This window comes from Schistocerca gregaria, chromosome X (genome assembly GCF_023897955.1).
Source record: "Schistocerca gregaria isolate iqSchGreg1 chromosome X, iqSchGreg1.2, whole genome shotgun sequence".
In the NCBI taxonomy this organism is placed as follows: domain Eukaryota; kingdom Metazoa; phylum Arthropoda; class Insecta; order Orthoptera; family Acrididae; genus Schistocerca; species Schistocerca gregaria.
This window is the reverse complement of record NC_064931.1, coordinates 175417403-175437408: the sequence shown is the minus strand read 5'-3', so window position 1 is coordinate 175437408 and position 20006 is coordinate 175417403. Positions and strand designations below refer to the sequence as shown.

Genomic DNA, 20006 nt, shown 5'->3' with positions numbered 1-20006 from the left:
CATGTTTCACTCTTTCCAGTAAAGTTACTGAAAATAACTGAGCACATTTATTTGGTAGTTTTCATACAAACTCGTACTATTTTTCTCACTGGGTTGCAATCATTATCAGGTTTAACTAATTTTGATGTTGAAAGACCATAAAACATGAAAACAAAAAGTCACATGGTGTTAAAAACAAATATAAATGTAGCATTGTATTATTACATATTATAACATCAAGTATTTATAGGTAATTGGAAGTAAAATGGAAGTGACTACAATGTCTATCAACATGTTTACCTGGTCGACTGTTGGGACTTGGAGAATCGCATTCTTCACTTATAGCTTGACGAAGCCACCTCTTTTTTGCAGACGCTGGCCCTTGTACCAGCCGATTTATTCCAGGTTCTAAACCAGCTGAGGACCTTGGGCAGTCACTTGGCACTGGTGGTGAAGGTAAAGGTGGTACTGCGGGAGGATCTGGAGACTTGCTTAGCCATTCATTCATCAGAACCTAAATTGAAAACATGTGTACCATTCAGTTCTCATAAACAGTTTTTAAAACTTTTTCTTGCACTACAGAATAAATGGTTCAGACTCTTCAATAGAAGGAATGGTAATGAAGCTGACACAATCACAATTGAAAATGGGTTCTATGTCTTCTGAAACTGAAAACACAAGTTCAATTACAAGAACTACTGCATTTCATTAGAATGCACAATAAATTTAAAATTTTATAGTGTATTACACCTGTGTGCTGGACAAATAACAGGACAGAACTCTCGCACTGAAATTCATTACATCAAATTAGTGTAACTAGTACATAATTTCAACCTAGTTTGTTGAAAAATACAAAATGGAACTCCGAGGAAAAAAATCAATAAGATTAACCTCGTATTTTAGTTCATTCAGTACACTTGCAAAGGACGTTCACTAAAGTGGAAGAGAACTGAGATAAAATATACAAATCAAAAAATGGAAAATCTAGGATGGGATGTACCAGTGTTATGTAAAGGAAAGTTGCTGCTCGCCATATAGCAGAGATGTCGAGTCACAGATAGGCACAACAAAAAGTCTGTCACAAATAAAACTTTCAATCAGTAAGGCCTTTGTCAAAAATAGACGACGACACACATCCACGACTGCAGTCTCAGGCAACTCTCTCTCTCTCTCTCTCTCTCTCTCTCTCTCTCTCTCTCTCTCTCTGTGTGTGTGTATGTGTGTGTGTGTGTGTGTGTGTGTGCGCGCGCGGGTGTGTGTGTGTGTGTGTGTGTGTGTGCGCGCGCGCGGGTGTGTGTGTGTGTGTGTGTGTGTGTGTGTTTGTGTGTGTGTGTGTGTGTGGGCGCGCGCGCGGGTGTGTGTGTGTGTGTGTGTGTGTGTGTGTGTGTGTGTGTGTGTGTGTGTGTGTGTGTGGGGGGGGGGTGTCTATTTTTGATGAAGGCCTTACTGGCCGAAAACATTATTTGTGACAGTCTTTTTGTTGTGCCTATTTACGACTCAGTATCTCTACTATACGGTGGGTAGCAACTTCCCTTTTCACAATACTGATATGTAACATACTATTTATCAACAGAATTTTGATCAACAAAATAGATGATTTTTTGCAGAGAATGGAAGTTGTAGTCACTTAATTTTGATGTAGAACAACTGGAAAATATGGGATGGACTACAATGTGTGTATGAGAAGAGATCACCAGTCACCAACCACAAGAGGCATTGAGCAGCAGTGTGTGCATTGATTGGAAACTTCCTGGCAGACTGAAAGATTAAAACTGAGTTCTGGATTGTGATTCAAACCTGGGGCCTTTGCCTTTCATAGGCAAGTGCTCTACTGACTGATGACCCATGACCCCAACTCACACCTTTACTTCCACCAGTACCTCATCTCTATCTTCCAAAATTAACTGTAGTTCTCCTGCATACCTCTCCTGGGAGAAAGGATATTGCAGAGACATGGGTAGCCACATCTTGGGGGACTGTTTCCACTCTGCAGAGGAGTGTGTGCTGATTGGAGTCCTGGTCCAGCATACAGTTTTAATCTGGCAGGAATTTTCAAATCAGCACACACTTCACTGTAGAGAGAAAATTTATCTGAGAAAGAATCCCTTCTGTGGCTAAGATACGCCTCCGCAATATCCTTTCTTCCAAAGTGCTAGTCCCTCAAGGTACGCAGGATAACTTCTGTTAAGTTTGGAAATAGGAGATGAGATACTGGCAGAAATAAATTTATGAGGGCAGTTATATCTACATCTACATGACTACTCTGCAATTCACATTTAAGTGCTTGGCAGAGGGTTTATCGAACCACAATCATAAATGTATCTGCCATTCCACTCCCTAACAGCACGCGGGAATAATGAACACCTAAACGTTTCTGTTCGAGCTCTGATTTCTCGTATTTTATTTTGATGATCATTCCTACCTATGTAGGTTGGGCTCAACAAAATATTTTCGCATTCGGAAGAGAGAGTTGGTGACTGAAATTTCGTAAAAAGATCTCGCCGTGACGAAAAACGTCTTTGCTGTAATGACTTCCATCCCAATTCGCGTATCATATCTGCCACACTCTCTCCCCAATTATGTGATAATACAAAACGAGCTGCCACTTTTTGCACCCTTTCGATGTCCTCCGTCAATCCCACCTGGTTAGATTAGATTAGATTAGTTTTCGTTCCATAGATCCATATTGAGGAGATCCTCGTGGATGTGGAACATGTCACCTTTTTTTTATTTTGTATTTTTTATTTTTTTTTAAGCTGAAATAACAATACTAATAGTATAAATATATACAACACATCATTTGTTTCTACTAAAAAATTCGTCAATGGAGTAGAAGGAGTTGGCTACTAGTAAGTCTTTCAGGCTCCTTTTAAACTGATCTCTATTTATAACTAAATTTTTTATGTTTGCTGGCAAATTATTGAAGATGAGTAGTGGACCCCTTTTTGAACTAAAGTAAGTGCTTTTAAGTCCTTGTGCAGATCATTTTTGTTCCTGGTATTGTATGTATGATCTGAGCTGTTTGTTGGAAAAAGAGATATATTATTTAGGACAAATTTCATTAAGGAGTAAATATACTAGAGGCAGTAGTTAGTATACCCAGTTCTTTGAAGAGGTTTCTACAAGACGTCCGTGAGTTTACTCCACAAATAATACATATTACATACTTTTGGACTCTGAAAACTTTTGTTTGACTTTAAGAGTTACCCTAAAATATTATAGCATATGACATTATGGAATGAAAGTAGGATAAGTATGCAAGCTTTTTCACTTTTATGTCGCCTATGTCTGCTAACACTTGAATTCCAAAAACAGATTTGTTAAGGCGTTTCTGCAGTTCTGTGGTGTGCTCCTCCCAACTGAATTTATTATCAAGTTGTAATCCCAGGAGTTTAAGACTGTCAACCTCTTCTATCTGCTCTTCTTCGTACTTTATGCATATGCTGGGTGGAAAGCTCTTACAGGTTCTGAATTGCATATAGTGAGTCTTTTAGAAGTTTAATGTCAGTGAGTTGGCTTTAAACCATTTATTAATACCCATGAAAATATCATTAGCAGATCTTTCTAGAACTACACTCGACATACTATTTATTGCAATACTTGCGTCATCTGCAAACAAAACGAACTCTGCTTCTGGCAGTGTAACTGATGAGAGATCATTAATGTACACAAGAAAAAGCAATGGCCCTAAGATGGATCCTTGTGGGACACCACATGTAATTTCTTCCCATTCTGATGATGACTGATGACTTAATTCATTAGTCCCTTGGACTGACACCCTTTGTTTCCTGTTAGCGAGGTATGACTTGAACCATTTTGCAGCACTCCCTGTGACACCATAGAATTCTAATTTATTTAAAAAGATGTTGTGGTTTACACAATTGAATGCCTTTGACAAATCACAGAAAATACCTGCTGCTTGTAACTTGTTATTTAATGAATTAAGTACATTTTCACTGTAGGTGTAAATAGCCTTTCTGATATCAGAACCCTTCAGAAATCCAAACTGTGTTCTTGATAATATGTTATTTGTGGTCAGATGGTTCAGAAGCTGCCTGTAGATTACTTTTTCTAAAATTTTTGAGAATGCTGGAAAAAGTGAAATCAGTCTGTAGTTTGATGGCATCTCTTTATCCCCTTTCTTGAATAGAGGCTTAACATCTGCATATTTCAACCAGTCAGGAAATGTCCCAGTTATAATTGACGGGTTACACAAGTAACTTAGAATTGTACTAAACTCACAAGAACATGCCTTAATTAACTTTGTTGATATTTCATCGTAACCACTAGAATGCTTTGTTTTTAAAGATTTTATTATGGAAGTTATTTCTTTTGGTGATGTGAGTGACATATTCATGTTCCTAAAGCTATTTATAAAGGCTAGTTTCAGATATTCAAGGGCATTATTTACTGATCCTGACAATCCCATTCTATCAGTAATGGATATAAAGTACTTGTTAAATAGATTTGCCACACTATGCCCATCGGTTACTAATCTGTCATCTACCCTTAGTGCTATTTGCTCCTGTTCCTTTCTGGTTCTACCAGTCTCCTCTTTCACTATATCCCACATTGTTTTTATTTTGTTCCCTGACATTGCTATCTTCTTCTCGTAGTGTATTTGTTTAGATGCCTGAATTACTTTTTTTAAATATTTTACAGTATTACTTGTATTTAGCTAAATCATCAGCATTGGAGCTATTCTTGGTCGACATATACATTTTCCTTTTTGTCTTACAGGAAATCTTTATTCCTTATGTGATCCATGGTTTTATTATAGACTTCGGTTTAATTTGAGTAACTTTTAGAGGAAAACAGTTTTCAAACATGGTACTGACATTGTTCATGAATGTGTTATATTTTTCATTCATGTCATGAGCACTATAAACATCTTTCCAGTTCATATCTTTGAGCAGTTTTCTAAAACACTCAATTTTTGGTTGATTGAATACTCTCCTGTATTCAGATTTAGCAGTCTTGATAATCTGCTTAGAATTTACATCTAAAACAAGGAGCTGCATGTCAGGATCCCACACCGCGCAGCAATATTCTAGCAGAGGACGAACGAGTGTAGTGTAAGCTGTCTCTTTAGTGGACTTGTTGCATCTTCTAAGTGTCCTGCCAATGAAACGCAACCTTTGGCTCGCCTTCCCCACAATATTATCTATGTGGTCTTTCCAACTGAAGTTGTTCGTAATTTTTACACTCAGGTGCTTAGTTGAATTGACAGACTTGAGACTTGTACTATTTATCGAGTAATCGAATTCCAACGGATTTCTTTGGAAACTCATGTGGATCACCTCACACTTTTCGTTATTTAGTGTCAACTGCCACCTGCCACACCATACAGCAATCTTTTCTAAATCGCTTTGCAACTGATACTGGTCTTCGGATGACCTTACTACACGGTAAATTACAGCATCATCTGTGAACAACCTAAGAGAACTGCTCAGATTGTCACGCAGGTCATTTATATAGATCAGGAACAGCAGAGGTCCCAGGACACTTCCCCGGGGGAACACCTGATATCACTTCAGTTTTACTCGATGGTTTGCCGTCTATTACTACGAACTGCGACCTTCCCGACAGGACATCACGAATCCAGTCACACAACTGAGACGATACCCCATAGGCCCACAGCTTGATTAGAAGTCGCTTGTGAGGAACGGTGTCAAAAGCTTTCCGGAAATCTAGTAATACGGAATCAACTTGAGATTCCCTGTCGATAGCGGCCATTACTTCATGCGAATAAAGAGCTAGCTGCGTTGCACAAGAGCGATGTTTTCTGAAACCATGCTGATTACGTATCAATAGATCGTTTCCTTCGAGGTGATTCATAATGTTTGAATACAGTATATGCTCCAAAACCCTACTGCAAACAGACGTCAATGATATAGGTCTGTAGTTCGATGGGTTACTCCTACTACCCTTCTTTAACACTGGTGCGACCTGCGCAATTTTCCAATCTGTAGGTACAGATCTATCGGTGAGCGAGCGGTTGTATATGAGTGCTAAGTAGGGAGCTATTGTATCAGCGTAATCTGAAAGGAACCTAATCGGTATACAATCTGGACCTGAAGTTATGAGTCGTGCTTGGATAGCTCAGTTGGCAGAGCACTTGCCTGTGAAAGGCAAAGGTCCTAGTCCTGAGTCCCGGTCTGGCCCACAGTTTTAATAAGAGCGAGCGAGAGAGAGCGAGAGCGAGAGAGAGAGAGAGAGAGAGAGAGAGAGAGAATTTGGTGAATAGCAACTGTCATCAGGTACAGACTGAATGTACGGGTAGCATATTTTTATATTGTGACAAAACCGACGATGGATATCAATTACATTTTACTTTATGTTTATCCATCTTCAATTTCTTGGGACAAGAACTAAATAACTATATCAATATGTTGGACTTAGAAGAAACAAGAGATAAGGTATCATTTTTTCCAAGGAAGAATAACCATACACAATAATTTACGGAAATATCTTTTGAATTTAAGTCATCAACAAGGAATGAAATATTCAAAGTAATTGTTGAACTTATCCATTTCCACAAACAATAGTTATGTATTCTGAATAAAATAATTTTGGGTATTAGGTCGCATATTATAACTCACTAAGGAAGCTACATTTCCAACATTTCGACCAACTTACTGCAGTGTTCTTCAGAGCGGTTAACAGCTGGATACTAGTAGAGACAGGCACAGATAAATGAAATTGACAAGTAACAAAATCTTCTTGGACTTAAAGCAATATCAGGTGCATAAATTCCCACAACCTTTTGGTCAGGTATTACCTGTCCATTGTCAGACAGCGACATCATCCTTATTTAGCTTTTCTGCCACTTGTGGCATCACTGGTGTTCAGTCTATTGGGAAATTAGATAATATTTACGTTCCGTACTCACTTGAACCCTACAACTGCTGGATCCCACACACTACAGTGGTGCCCACCACCATCTTTGTTGTTGATATTTTCTATTATTACGTTATCCCAGACATTACTTAACCTTCAAATTATAAAAGTATTGATGAAAGAAATTTGGTATCTATATTCTTGAGCATGTTCTGCCATGCGTGATTTCTCAGGATAATATAGATGTAAACACATCTCTTGTTCTGTTTAACATTGCTTCTCATGCGCCCTTCTTTTTTGACCAGACATGATATTGGCCAAACTCACAAAGTCTGTTATTTACGGTGGCGATCTGAATCCTGTATCAACCTTCACATGCGTCTTCAGTTCATTTACTGTAATGTTGTTCCGCTCTGACAGCCAGCTAATTTTCCTGCTAACTAAACACAAAATGAAGAAAATCACAAGCTTATAAAATTGTTCTTTAGGAGTGTTTTATCTGCACATTTCCTCTGGAATGGCTTGCCTGCAAAATCTGCCAATGATTGTAGCCATTTTCTTGGAAGAACTTTTGCATGTGGCTCATTTCTTGTGGCAGTTTTTGGCATCGGAAGTGGATAAGGAACTAGCATCTTGAAAACGCTACACTGCTTTGCCAGATGATGATGGCCGAGAGCATGCAGACACCAGTCCATACGGATAGACCCCCACATACAGTACAGCTCAGATAAACATTAGTTTTGTCCACTGATCAATATTGCTGTATTTGTTGATGGAGCTAATACAAGTGACTTCATGGCCAGCAGAACAATTAAACACGGATTAGAGCATAGATGACACGGCAGTCAGTTTCCACTTGACTGTGACCAAAGAGTACTTGGCTAAAAAAGAAGTCAGAATTTAACCACTCCATGTGGCTGGAGGTGTGAGCTTTAATTAATTAATATCACAACAGATCTGTGCATTTCTAAGTTAGGAACTGTTTGAAATTTGTTTTAAACATCATAAAAGCATAGCTGATTATTACATCATGGCATAGGTCATCACACCTGCCAACAGACAGTTTTATACAGCATGTTTCGAAATGGACTTTACAACTTTGAAAATTCACATAACTTAATTTATAGTACCTACAGAGGTGATTGTAGTGTCAGTTTGTAGGGAAATACATCAAGTTTTGTCTCATGTAAATTGCCAGAGCCAAATTGCACCATAAGGAGCGCTACCAGTGGTTGCGTTAAAGATGGCTGTCTTCACTGGATCTAAGATTACTATCTGTGTGTTCTGGTTTGAAGAATTAAAGTTGGTGACAAAAGTTCAGCATAACTTCCATACCAAGTATGCTAAAGATCCTCCTAGTAGGCCTACGATTCATGAGTGGCATAAATGTTGTGTAGAAACAGGGTGTTCAGTAAGACAAGGGAAATCATCAGGTCATCCAAGCACATCTGATGACATCACTGAGCAGAGGGAGAACGTTTTATTAACAGCCTTACAAAATCAACTCAGCGTGCATATCATGAACAGCAAAACCCACATACAACTGTTTGGCAAGTGTTGAGAAACTGTTTGCATTTGAAACCATACAGATTGACGACCATACAAACAATTTTAAAAAAAGAAGACACTGATAAAATTGCTCTCGAGAACTTCTGTGCGAATATGTTAAATCTACTATATGACAATGAACATTTCTTGGACAAAATCATATTTTCTGACGAGTCAACTTTTCACTTACGTGGCAAGGTTAACACATATAACTTTTGGATTTGGGGCAGCGAAAATCCGCATCAAACATAGAACATGCTCATGAGAGCCCTAAACTGAAAGTTTTTTGTGCATTGAGCAAGAACAAAGTGTACAGTCCCTTTTTTTCCCCCGGGAGAGAATCATCAATGGTATAGTGTAACTGGATATGTTACAACAATTTTTGATACCACAGATTGATGAGGATGACCAAGAATGAAATGTTTACTTCATCCAAGATGGTGCACTACTCCACTACCAGGCTGAGACCCAGGATTTTCTCAGTAACTGCTTTCCAGGTGAATGGATTGGCCATGATGCACCCACGTTCCCCAGACCTGACACCGCTCGATTTTTTTTATGGGGATTCATCAAGGATATCATGTTTGTACCTTCTGTGCTAGCTTCTCTACCTGCACTTACCTGCAAGACTGTAGTGAGTTTGGGAAGAAATTGACTTCTGATAGGATGTGTGCAAGATAACCAATGGAAGATACACTATCTTCAGTTTAAGGTAAAAACACTTTGTGTGTTTCCCTACAAAATAACACTAAACCCAGCTCTATATGAATTTTTAAAGTTGTAAAGTCATTTTTGAAACACCCTGTACATTATGAGAACTATTTAATTGAATGATATTCATTGTTCTGTTAAGTTATTTTATAGTTTAAAAAAAAAATATGTGTAGAGAGAACAAGGGTTTTAAAGATGAAACTACCTTAGTCTGCTGACATCTTCATGGCAGAAAAGAATGGAGTTCATATTATTAAATGATGCACACCCTCACTTCTCTGCACACTTTCTCATTTGTTCCTAATAAGTACATTCACACATATGATTGGACTTTCATCAGTTTTAACTCTCTCAATTTTTTTTTTTTTTTTTTTTGGTGTTTATTTTCCACTTGTGTCAAAGGTTAGTGTTAGCTCTCCTCCTCCTCAACTTACAACTCTGACTTGGACTAATGCTACTCAGTCACAAATTGTATTTCTTGTGTATGCCTCTTCTTAGTGTTGCCATCTACACATGACCACGAAATAAATGACACACGCACTATTATAAGTTCATGGACTTCAACGGCTGGTATCATTTTGAGTAAAATAAATTTAGGCATTAGGCCACATTATCATAAAACACTAAAGCAACTAAACTGCTGACATTTTGACCAACTTGCTGTGGTCCTTTCCAGGGCAGTTAACTGTGCCATACTGGTGAATGTCTTCATTTAGCAGATTCATGCAATGCTTGTTTTCAAATAGATCAAAAACACAAAGAAATTCTATATCAGTTTGTGGACAATGCTTATTCTCTCACAATCTTTGACAAATGAAAATTTGCCGGGAAGACATCATGTCTGAAGCAATGCAGGTGGTCTGTAATAATGTTCACACACTCCACAGCTGTCATAGTGCCTTCTATTACTACTACGGGTCGCATGAAAGCCCAGTTGAATGCCCTGCATCGTATAATACTGCCTCTGCTGCCTGCATCTGTGGTAAACAGCAACTTCTGAGTAACTGTTTGCCTGGATGACTGTGTGTCTGGACATGAATATCAACCTGGTGCAACAAGAAACGTGAAGACAATATTTTTCCATTGACACAAGGGCCACTCTCAATGATCCCTTTCCCACTACAGTCATAGCTGATGGTGTCATTCGGTTAACACGGGAACATGTAGGGGTAGTCTGCTGCAACACTTGTGTCTGCATCCTCATCGTACTCTGTTGTGAATTCCGGCATACATCACCACCTATTCTGTTTCACATGGAGGGGGGGGGGGGGGGTGAGGCAAGCCTCCAATCTACTATACATTCTTTGATGAAGTGTAGACATCCAACACCTTGTGGCTTACTTACGCTTTCACTGTATTTCCACCACTTTCCGTAGACGCTCACATCAGCAGCCTGTAAAAATTCAACACGTTTGTCATTTCTAAGATGCTCATATCCAGGTGATGGACCATAACAATCTGCCTTTTGTGAAAGTCGCTAATGTCAGAGGATTTTCTTATTTGTGGTCCATGTTGTCACTAGAGTGATTTCCCATCCACCTCTCGTGTACCTCACTGAATCACTTGTCTGCAACACTAACAGGTGCCATTCAATCTCACAATATAGGCAGTGGTAATAATGTTTTGACTCATCAGTGAGGGTGTGTGCATGGTTCAGGTTCATTGATGACACCTTTATGCTCAGAACACAAGACCAAGACACCTATCCTCATTCTTTCATAGCCTCAATACCTCTCCTATTTGCTTCATTTGGTCCACCTCAGCCATATGTGCCACCTTCCTAGAGACTGACCTCCACTGCTCTGAGGGATCCATCGATACTTATGGTTTTATCAAGCCCTTTATATCTGCTATTTGATTGCTGTCATCCATTCCACACCAAAATATCACACCCATACTGTCTGGCCACTTGTTAATAGCCAACCAGAAATTTCCTTACCCAGATGCTGAAGGTCACCAAACTAAGGTATTCACAGACAGGCACTGTTACCCCCCCCCCCCCCCCCCCCCCTCCCCAAACCAAGTCTACATATAGATTTCCGATGCCATATCCTCATACAACTATAATTCTTCAATCACCCTCAAAAACCAGCTGCAGAGGAGCACAAGTCTCATCACTCAGTATTACCTCGGACTGGAACAACTGAATTATATCCTTCACCTGAGCTTTGATTATCTATAATTGTGCCCAGAAATGAGCAACATCCTTCCCACAATCTTTTCTGCCTCTCCCAGAGAGGTTTCCTGCCGTTCAATCAATCTGCGCAATACCCTGGTCCATTCATTTGTCACATCCGCTAACAAACCCCCTGCCACATGAGTCATATCCCTGTTCAAGATCCACGTGCAAGAAGTGTCCAGTACACCAAACCATGGTATCCTACTCCAGTGCTATCACATGATTTTCCTATTACTTCAGAGGCAGGGATCCCTGTGAAAACAGTGATGTCATATATCAGATCTACTGCACTTTCTACACAGCATTTTATGAGCCCATGACCACCACCCAGTTGCCCAATCAACTGAATGGGCACCACTAAACTGTGGCCCAGAACCAAACTGAGCACTGAGGGCCAAACACACTGTTTAGCACAACAAGCTGGATTTCAATAGCCACTTCAGAACTCATGGCATCTGGATCCTTCCTCCAACAACAGCTTCTCTTAACCACATAAATAGACATTATCTTTGCAACACATATACTTTTTTTCTGCCATCCTCCTGGCCTCAATCTCAGCTAGTCCTGGCTTCACATACAATGTATCCTGTCCCAGGACCCAAACTTAATTCATCCTGCACCCACAACCTCTTCCCCGCAGTCTCCCCTTCCTCAATGTCATGCCCTCCTACTCCATTCCTCCAAGTCACCATCACCTCTGTATGCTGCAGGAAAAAGAAAAAAAACTAGTGCCATTGCCCATGTTACATCTCTATAATGTCTGCCTGCTGCCTCTCCCTACTGCATTCTTATCTGGTGAACCTGCTGTCATCCTCGCAGAGACACTGTGTTTGTGTGTGCGTGTGTGTGCGTGTGTGTGTGTGTGTGTGTGTGTGTGCGCTCTCTTACTAGAAAAAAGATTTGTCCAACAGCTATTGAAGTTTTCAGTCTTGTTTATGGAACTGTCTATGACAATGCCTCTAGTATTTGGAGAGTTAGTACTTTTCCACCAGAACATTCCATTACCATATTTGTAATTATATTTCTTCAACATGTTACCAGAAACATATATAAATTATTACATAAACAGATGGGATAAGTCAGTTCAAGGTGTTGGGGGCTCTGTAATGATGTGGGACGTGTGCAGTTGGAGTGATACATCTAGATCAGTCTGTTTCAAACAAACAATGGAATTCTGTGGAAATACTAAACAAAATAATTTGACTTACCTTCTTAGTTTTTGGGAATTTGAAACCTGGTGCAAGAGGACCAACAGCAGCTGCTACAAGCAGACAAGCTGAAGAAAGATTGGTTGGTGGAGTTGAGCCCTGTGAACTAATGCTTCCTCCACTATCACAAACAGTGCCAAACATAGCTGGATTTGATGAAATTTGGGTCTGTGGTGTAACTGGTGCTGATTGCTGCAATTTAATTAAGAAAGGCCACGTTTTAGAATCAAATACGTCACAATATTATTTTAAACACACATCTTAACAATAGCATAAATAACATAGACAAAACCATGATAGATAATATTCTCTTTTCAGATTCACACCTAAAGACAGAATGAATGCTACTGAAGGTCATTGGTAAATTTTCCTTTTAATTAAGAAGATAAATCTGTAAATATCAGTCATTAAAGGCAATTCAGATACTTAATGACTCACTCAACTAATCTAACTATATTAAACACCAGTACCCTTGAAAATAAGATGGTAATATATTAATATTTCTGTGCCATTGTGCTTAACTTTATTCTTCCACATAGCAAAGATTAAGCCATTTCATATCACGTAACATATAGTGCCTTGAACTATGGAGTAACGTCAGTTCAATCCAGACTCGATAACTATGCACTGAATCAGAACAAGAGTGCCCCATCATTAACTGGCACTACACCACAGCTTTTCTGTAAGTTATATTTAGGGACTTGAAAAGTCTGCATTTTGTGATTGGTCTGAATATAAATGCAACTTTTCCCCAAAATTTGACAACTCAACACTTCCTCATAAATGTGGATTTTGCCCATAAGGGATATTTTATAGAGACAGTTTGAAACGGTTTTTATTTTCTGCAAATAAATAGCAAAAATTTAACAAATTTTCAGTTACTGGTATTGCACATAACCTGATGAAACCCAATTTGGAAACATAATATGGATAAGAACCTGTTTGCCAAATACAAAGAGCACGAAAGCAACAATGTACCATGTGTGTGATCACATTGTTTTTACGCAACACAGGCCTGCTAGCTAAAGTTAAAAAGTTGGTATAATCACAGCATTCACATGTGAAAACTTCCAGAAACCGAATTTTGGAAGCCATTTTTACACGTTATGAGGTGAAGCAGTTTTGCTAGACCAGTCAAATAGCACATATGGAATCCAGCTGTTCCAGTTTCTCATTTATTCAGACAATGGCACTTTATCCTCAGTTTAATGTTTCTACTTCCCCACCATCTAGTAACCGGAATCAGATTGGGTACTACAGGCTGACTAGCTGAGGGTATTGATGGTTACTCACCAAAACCCACAGAAAAACAGCTATGGACAAACGAGAACAGCAGCAATAAGGCAGTAGACAAGTCCATACAGAACACCAGATTGAGGGCCGAGATGTAGTGAGATTTAAGAAGCAACAATGATGCATATGGTATAGAACACTAGAGCGCAGTCGGAATACGACTGACTACCGAGCCCCTGCGCAGCAGGTTTTATAGGGCTCCCGTGAGTGCTGACAGACTCGCTTGGCAGGTGTGGTTGGTTGATTGGTTGTTTGGGGTTTAAGGGACCAGACAGCAAGGTCATCAGTCCCTTGTTTCAAATGTGGTCAATTTCAATAGTGTGACATCTCAGAAAAGTCAGAACGATAAAAGGGAAAGGGCTAAGAAATGTACAAGGGCAGTCATGTTGTCAATGGTAAAAACAAAATGAGGTAAGTCAGCAAGAGAGAAAACCCAACGCTATGATAAAGGCAGGGAATATCCCACCTCTGAAGCAGCAGAGGCAAGACCACCTGAGACTTAAAAGGTGCAACCGCTAGAATGTAGAAGTGTGTATGGGAAAAGGAGACTAACCAATCCTAAAAAATGATAAAAACAGAGTAAAAGGGCAGAAAAGAGAATCTCAGTCAGGGAGGGGAGTCGGGAATCTCCAAACATGGCTTATAATGGGAGATACCCAACACCTACCGCCCTGCCCCAACACCAGAGAGATGAAAAACCTTAAAACTGAGAATAAAACGCACTTTCCCAGAGGAAACCAAGAACCAGGTTGACCATCCAGGAATCATCAGCCAGCATCAAAGGTAAAGTGAGGGGGAGCCTTACTTAGCACGCAGAGCCAAAAGAAGGGGACATTCAACCAAAATGTGGGCTACTGACTGGAAGGCTCCACAACCACAAAGTGGGGGGGGGGGGGTTTCATCACACAAAAGAAAACCATGGGTCAGCCTGGTGAGGCCAATGCAGAGACGACACAGTGTGTGTTGGGAGGGGGGGGGGGGGGGGGGGGGGGGGGGGGGGGGGGGGGGAAGACAGGACAAAGAAGGAAGCTGAAAATCACGGCAAAGAGACGCAATGTGGAGCCCAACCGGTAAACCCGCTCGAGGACGGGAATCAGGTGGGCGACGTACATAGTCTTGGAACAGGATAGAATAGGAAGGATGAGTGGGAGAGGAATGGACAGCGAGTGCAGAAGACACCAGAAGCTGGGACCGCCGAACAGAAAATGGGGAGACTATCAGGAGACTATCAACAGGGCTAGTAGTGAGGGATACCACGATGGTGGACTGGATCCAGCACGTGCAGTGTGGAAGGAGCAGCCAAACCATAAACTTGACAACCACAGTCCAAGCGAGACAGAACTAGAGCACGATAAAGACGGAGGAGGGAGCGATCCGCACCCCAAGAGGAGTGGGCAAGGAAGCGAAGGACATTGAGTTTATAGAAACATCCTACCTCCAGAAGCCTGATATGGGGCAGCCAAGTGAGCTTGTTGTCGAAAAGAAGACCTAGGAAACGAAACTGTGGGACGACAGGCAATCGTTGTGCATCGAGATAGAGTTCTGGATCAGGGTGGATTGTAGTACGGCGACAGAACTGGACCACCGGCGATTTTAAAGGAGACAATTGAAACCCGTGTGAGAGGGTCCATGCAGAGGCACGCCGGATAGCTCCCTGGAGCTGACGCTCTACAGAGGCCATCGAAGAGGAACTAACCCAAATGCAGAAATCATCCACATACAGGGCAGGGGCGATCAAAGGACCGACAGAGGCCACAAGTCCATCGATTGCAATGAGGAAAAGAAGTACACTCAAGACAGAACCCTGTGGGATGCCCGTCTCCTGGGTCCATGGAGAACTAAAAACAGTACCAACCCGAACCCTGAATGACCGATGGAACAGGAACTGGCAGATTAAAATCGGGAGTGGGCCCCGAAGACCCCACTGATAAAGTGCAAGTAAGATGTGATGGCGCCAGGCCGTGTCACAGGCCTTGCGTAGGTAAAAAAATACTGCAACCAAATGGCAGCGCTGGGAAAAAGCCTGCCGAAAGGCAGATTCCAAGCGAAGTAAATGATCGATCGGAGACCGTCCCTCTCGGAAGCCACACTGGTAAGGGGACAATAGATCCAGAGATTCGAGGACCCAATTGAGCCGACGGGCTACCATCCGTTCAAGTAATTTGCCAACAACATTTGTCAGATTAATTGGCCGATGGCTGTCAACAAATAGGGGGTTCTTACCAGGCTTAAGGACAAGAACCACGATGCTATCCCTCCACTGAGAAGGGAAGTCACCCTGGAGCCAGATACGGTTAACCACCCGGAGAAGATGTTGCCATTGTGGAGCACTGAGATGTTGAAGCAGTTGGTTATGAATGGAGTCTGGGCCAAGGGCCGTATCATGAGAAGAAGAAAGTGCGGAAAGAAATTCCCATTCAGTAAAAGGTTCATTGTAAGATTCTGACTCACAAAGGGCGAAACATAAGTTGGAAGCTTCAGCCCGCTGTTTCCGCTGAAGGAAAGCAGATGGATAGGAGGCTGATGCTGATGCCATTGCAAAATGGGTCGCAAGATGTACCGCAAGAATCAACGGGTCCGTACGAAGGTCATCTGGGAGGTGAAGGCCTGGGAGGATGGACTGCCGATGGCAACCTTGGAGAGAGCGAAGAGTAGCCCATACCCGTGACAGGGGGATAGTAGAACCGAGGGAAGATACAAATCGTTCCCAACATATCCATTTGCTCTGTTTGATTAAATAACGGGCTTTAGCGAGAAGGCGTTTAAATGTAATAAGGCTAGCTACCGATGGGTGTCTCTTAAGATGTTGCAAAGCTCAATGGTGATCACGGATGACAATGGCAATGGCCTTACTCGACCACGGGACTTGCCAGTGACGAAAGGGTCCAGATGAGCACGGTACAGCAAGGCTAGCAGAGAGAACAATCGCGTCAGACACGTCACGTAGGACGTCATCAATACAACCTGACAAAGAGGGAGAAAACGTCACCTGTGCAGTGTAGAGAGGCCAATCGGCGTGTTGGAAAGACCAACGAGGTAACCTGTCCATCGGGGAGCGGGATGGGAGAGAGAGAATTAACGGGTAATGGTCACTATCACAAAGGTCATCGTGTGGAGACCAGTGTAATGAAGGGAGGAGAGAGGGAGAAGAAAGAGAAAGATCAATGGCAGAAAAGGTACCATGACCGGCACTGAAATGAGTAGGGGAGCCGTCATTAAAAAGGCAGAAGCCGTGGTCTGTAATAAACTGATCTAAGAGAAGACTTCGTCTAGATGGAAATGCACTGCCCCACAAGGGATGATGAGCATTAAAATCCCCAAGAAGGAGGAAGGGAGGAGGAAGTTGCTGAAGAAGGGCAGATGAGGCAGCAGGTGTAAGAGTCCTGTCAGGAGGGAGATAAAGATTGCAAACCGTGACCTCAGAGTCCAGGTGGACCCTAACAGCAACCGCTTCCAATGTAGTTTGAAGAGGAATCCATATGCTAGCAATGTCTGTACGGACCAACGTACAAATGCTGCCAAAAGCCCGCAGGGGTCCGACCCGATTTCGACAGAAAACACGGAATCCACAGAGGTTCGGTGAGTGAGCTTCAGTAAAATGAGATTCCTGTAGAACCACACAAGCAGCAGAGTAAGACAAAATAAGGGATTTCAATTCCAAAAGGCGACAGTAGTATCTATTAAAATTCCATTGGATAACCACAGAACAATGATTTAAAAGGGGGCTGAACAGGCTAAAGCCAGTCATACCACCGGGTCACCACCCGTCACCGACAAGGAGGGGGTGACATCCATGAACGACAGCTCAAAATCTGGTTGTGAAGCTGGGGATGGGACCTCTGGTGACACCAGAGGCTCTTTGTCCCGGGACTTGTTTCTTCTTGTTTTCAGGTTGAGATTGAGGAGGGCTGTGTGGCATGAAGGAGCCAGCTGCAGCAAGATCGGGAACAGAAAGAGATCAGGCGACCTGGGGGCCAACAGGCAGTGGTTCTCGTGGTCGTTGTGTGGCAGCAGACCTTTGGCCAAGAAGGTGCCGGGAAGGGGCATCCCGGGAGGGGTGCCCTTGACCGGCAGACGCCGATGGAGTGGGATGCTTATCCGGCTGGGGAGGGGAGCAGCGCCCAGAGGAGAAGGTACGGGAGCTGCAGGTGGGGGGGGGGGGGGGGGGGAGGAGTAGAGGGGTCCGGGACTGGGGTGAGGAAGGGGTGAAGATGTAACTAAAGCATAACTAGATGTCATGAACACAGAGTGAAGACGTGTATACTTCTTACAAACCTCTGTGTTGGTTAAACGATCAAGGGACTTATACTCCTGTATCTTCTTTTCCTTCTTATATACTAGGCAATCTGGTGAACGCGGAGAATAATTGCCATGACAATTAACACACACAGGAGGGGGAACACAGGGACTCCCCTCATGGAGTGGACATCCACAGTCACCACAGAGAGGGGCCTGTGAACAGCAGGAAGACGTGTCCAAAACGCAAGCACTTACAACACCACATAGGAGGTGGAATGTATGGCTTCACATCACATCGATAAAAACCATAATCTTTACTTTCTCAGTGAGGGTATCCCCTTGAAAGGCCAGGATAAAGGCACCAGTATCAATGCGATTGTCCTTAGGACCCTTCTGAACACGCCGAACAAAGTGAACACCCCACTGTTCAAGATTGTCCTTCTCGCGGGCTGTCCAAACTGTCAGACCGGGATACCAGACACCACTACACACAAAATCACTCAGTCTACATTAGCCAAAACTTTTCAACATCAAGACCTAACTGAACAACCTATGTGTGTTTCAAACAGTTGTGTATTTACATGGAAACTAAAATTGATTGTGGAATTTGAAAGCCAGCAACTAGAAACTGCACTTCCAGAACTGGCACTAGAGTGTTTACATGAACAACCACAAGAGGAAATTGGGAATTGGCTTACAGAATCCAGTTTTGGAAGCCACATGTCAAGTGAATGTAGTTTTTGGCAGTGGTTGTCTTGAATTGTGGTTGTGACTGACAGAGGCTGTACTACATCGTTAAGCAACTGCGCGATTATTGTTACCACATGCTTTTTAATATGCTACGGAGCTTGTCGGTTTTGTCTGTAGTGTTGTCAAATATGAGTTGGGTGGCTATGGATGCCCACAAAATGTCAAAATTAATATTTTGCCAATTTTGTAACTATCAAACTAGGTTGGAAATGAAAAGAATGTCGAGAAAAATCATTAATCAGAGAAGCACTCTGTTAACTGATGGGAAAACGCTGCTGATTCTCAACATATGGATGCGCTTTCACCAAAAATGAAAGTTAATTTTGCCAATAACAGGTGTTACTCTTCAGGTTCCTAGTTATGTCCTCAAATTAGATCAACACTACGTTACAACTACCATCTGCAATATACACTGAAGTTCCAAAGAAACTGATACAGGCATGTGTATTCAAATACAAATATATGTACACAGGCAGAACACGGTGCTGCGGTCAGCAACGCCTACATAAGACACCAAGTGTCTGGTGCAGTTGTTAGATCGGTTGCTGCTGCTACAACGGCAGGTTATCAAGATTTAAGTGAGTTTGAACATGGTGTTATAGTTGGTGCATGAGCAATGGGACACAGCATCTCCGAGGTAGTGATGAAGTAGGGATTTTCCCGTATGACCATTTCACGAGTGTACTGCAAATATCAGGAATCCGGTAAAACATCAAATCTCTGACATCACTGTGGCTGGAAAAGGATTCTGCAAGAACAGGATGAATGACAACTGAAGAGAATCGTTCAACATGACAGAAGTGCAGCCTTTCTGCAAATTGCTGCAGATTTCGATGATGGGCCATCAACAAGTGTTAGTGTGCAAAAAATTCAATGAAACATCATTGATATGTGCTTATGGAGCCGAAGGCCCACTTGTGTACCCTAGATGACTGCACGACACAAAGCTTTACACTGCCTGGGCCTGTCAACACTGACATCGACTGCTGATGACTGGAAACGCGTTGTGTGTTTGGACTAGTCTCATTTCAAATTGTATCGATCAGATGGACGTGTATGGGTTTGGAGACACGCTCATGAATCCATGGACCCTTCATTTAACCAGGCAACTGTTCAAGTTGGTGGAGGCTCTGTAATGGTGTCGGGCATGAGCAGTTGGAATGACATGGGACCCCGATATGTCTAGATATGAGTCTGACAGGTAACAGGTAAATAAGCGTCCTGTCTGATCACTTGCATCCATTCATGTCCATTGTGCA

The 20006-nt window shown here is 42.0% G+C and overlaps 1 protein-coding gene across 4 annotated transcripts in view; it reads right to left on the bottom strand.

Moving 5' to 3' along the window:
* The window catches only part of LOC126297385 (uncharacterized), a 305076-nt gene that overhangs the window by 50067 nt on the left and 235003 nt on the right, over nucleotides 1-20006 (bottom strand). For all 4 annotated transcript variants that reach the window (XM_049988116.1, XM_049988117.1, XM_049988118.1 and 1 more), the window contains 2 exons: nucleotides 12466-12657; nucleotides 280-493 (listed from right to left, as the gene is read on the bottom strand). In XM_049988116.1, coding sequence (XP_049844073.1) covers nucleotides 280-493; nucleotides 12466-12657 — 406 coding nt within the window. The remainder of the gene's footprint in view (nucleotides 1-279; nucleotides 494-12465; nucleotides 12658-20006) is intronic.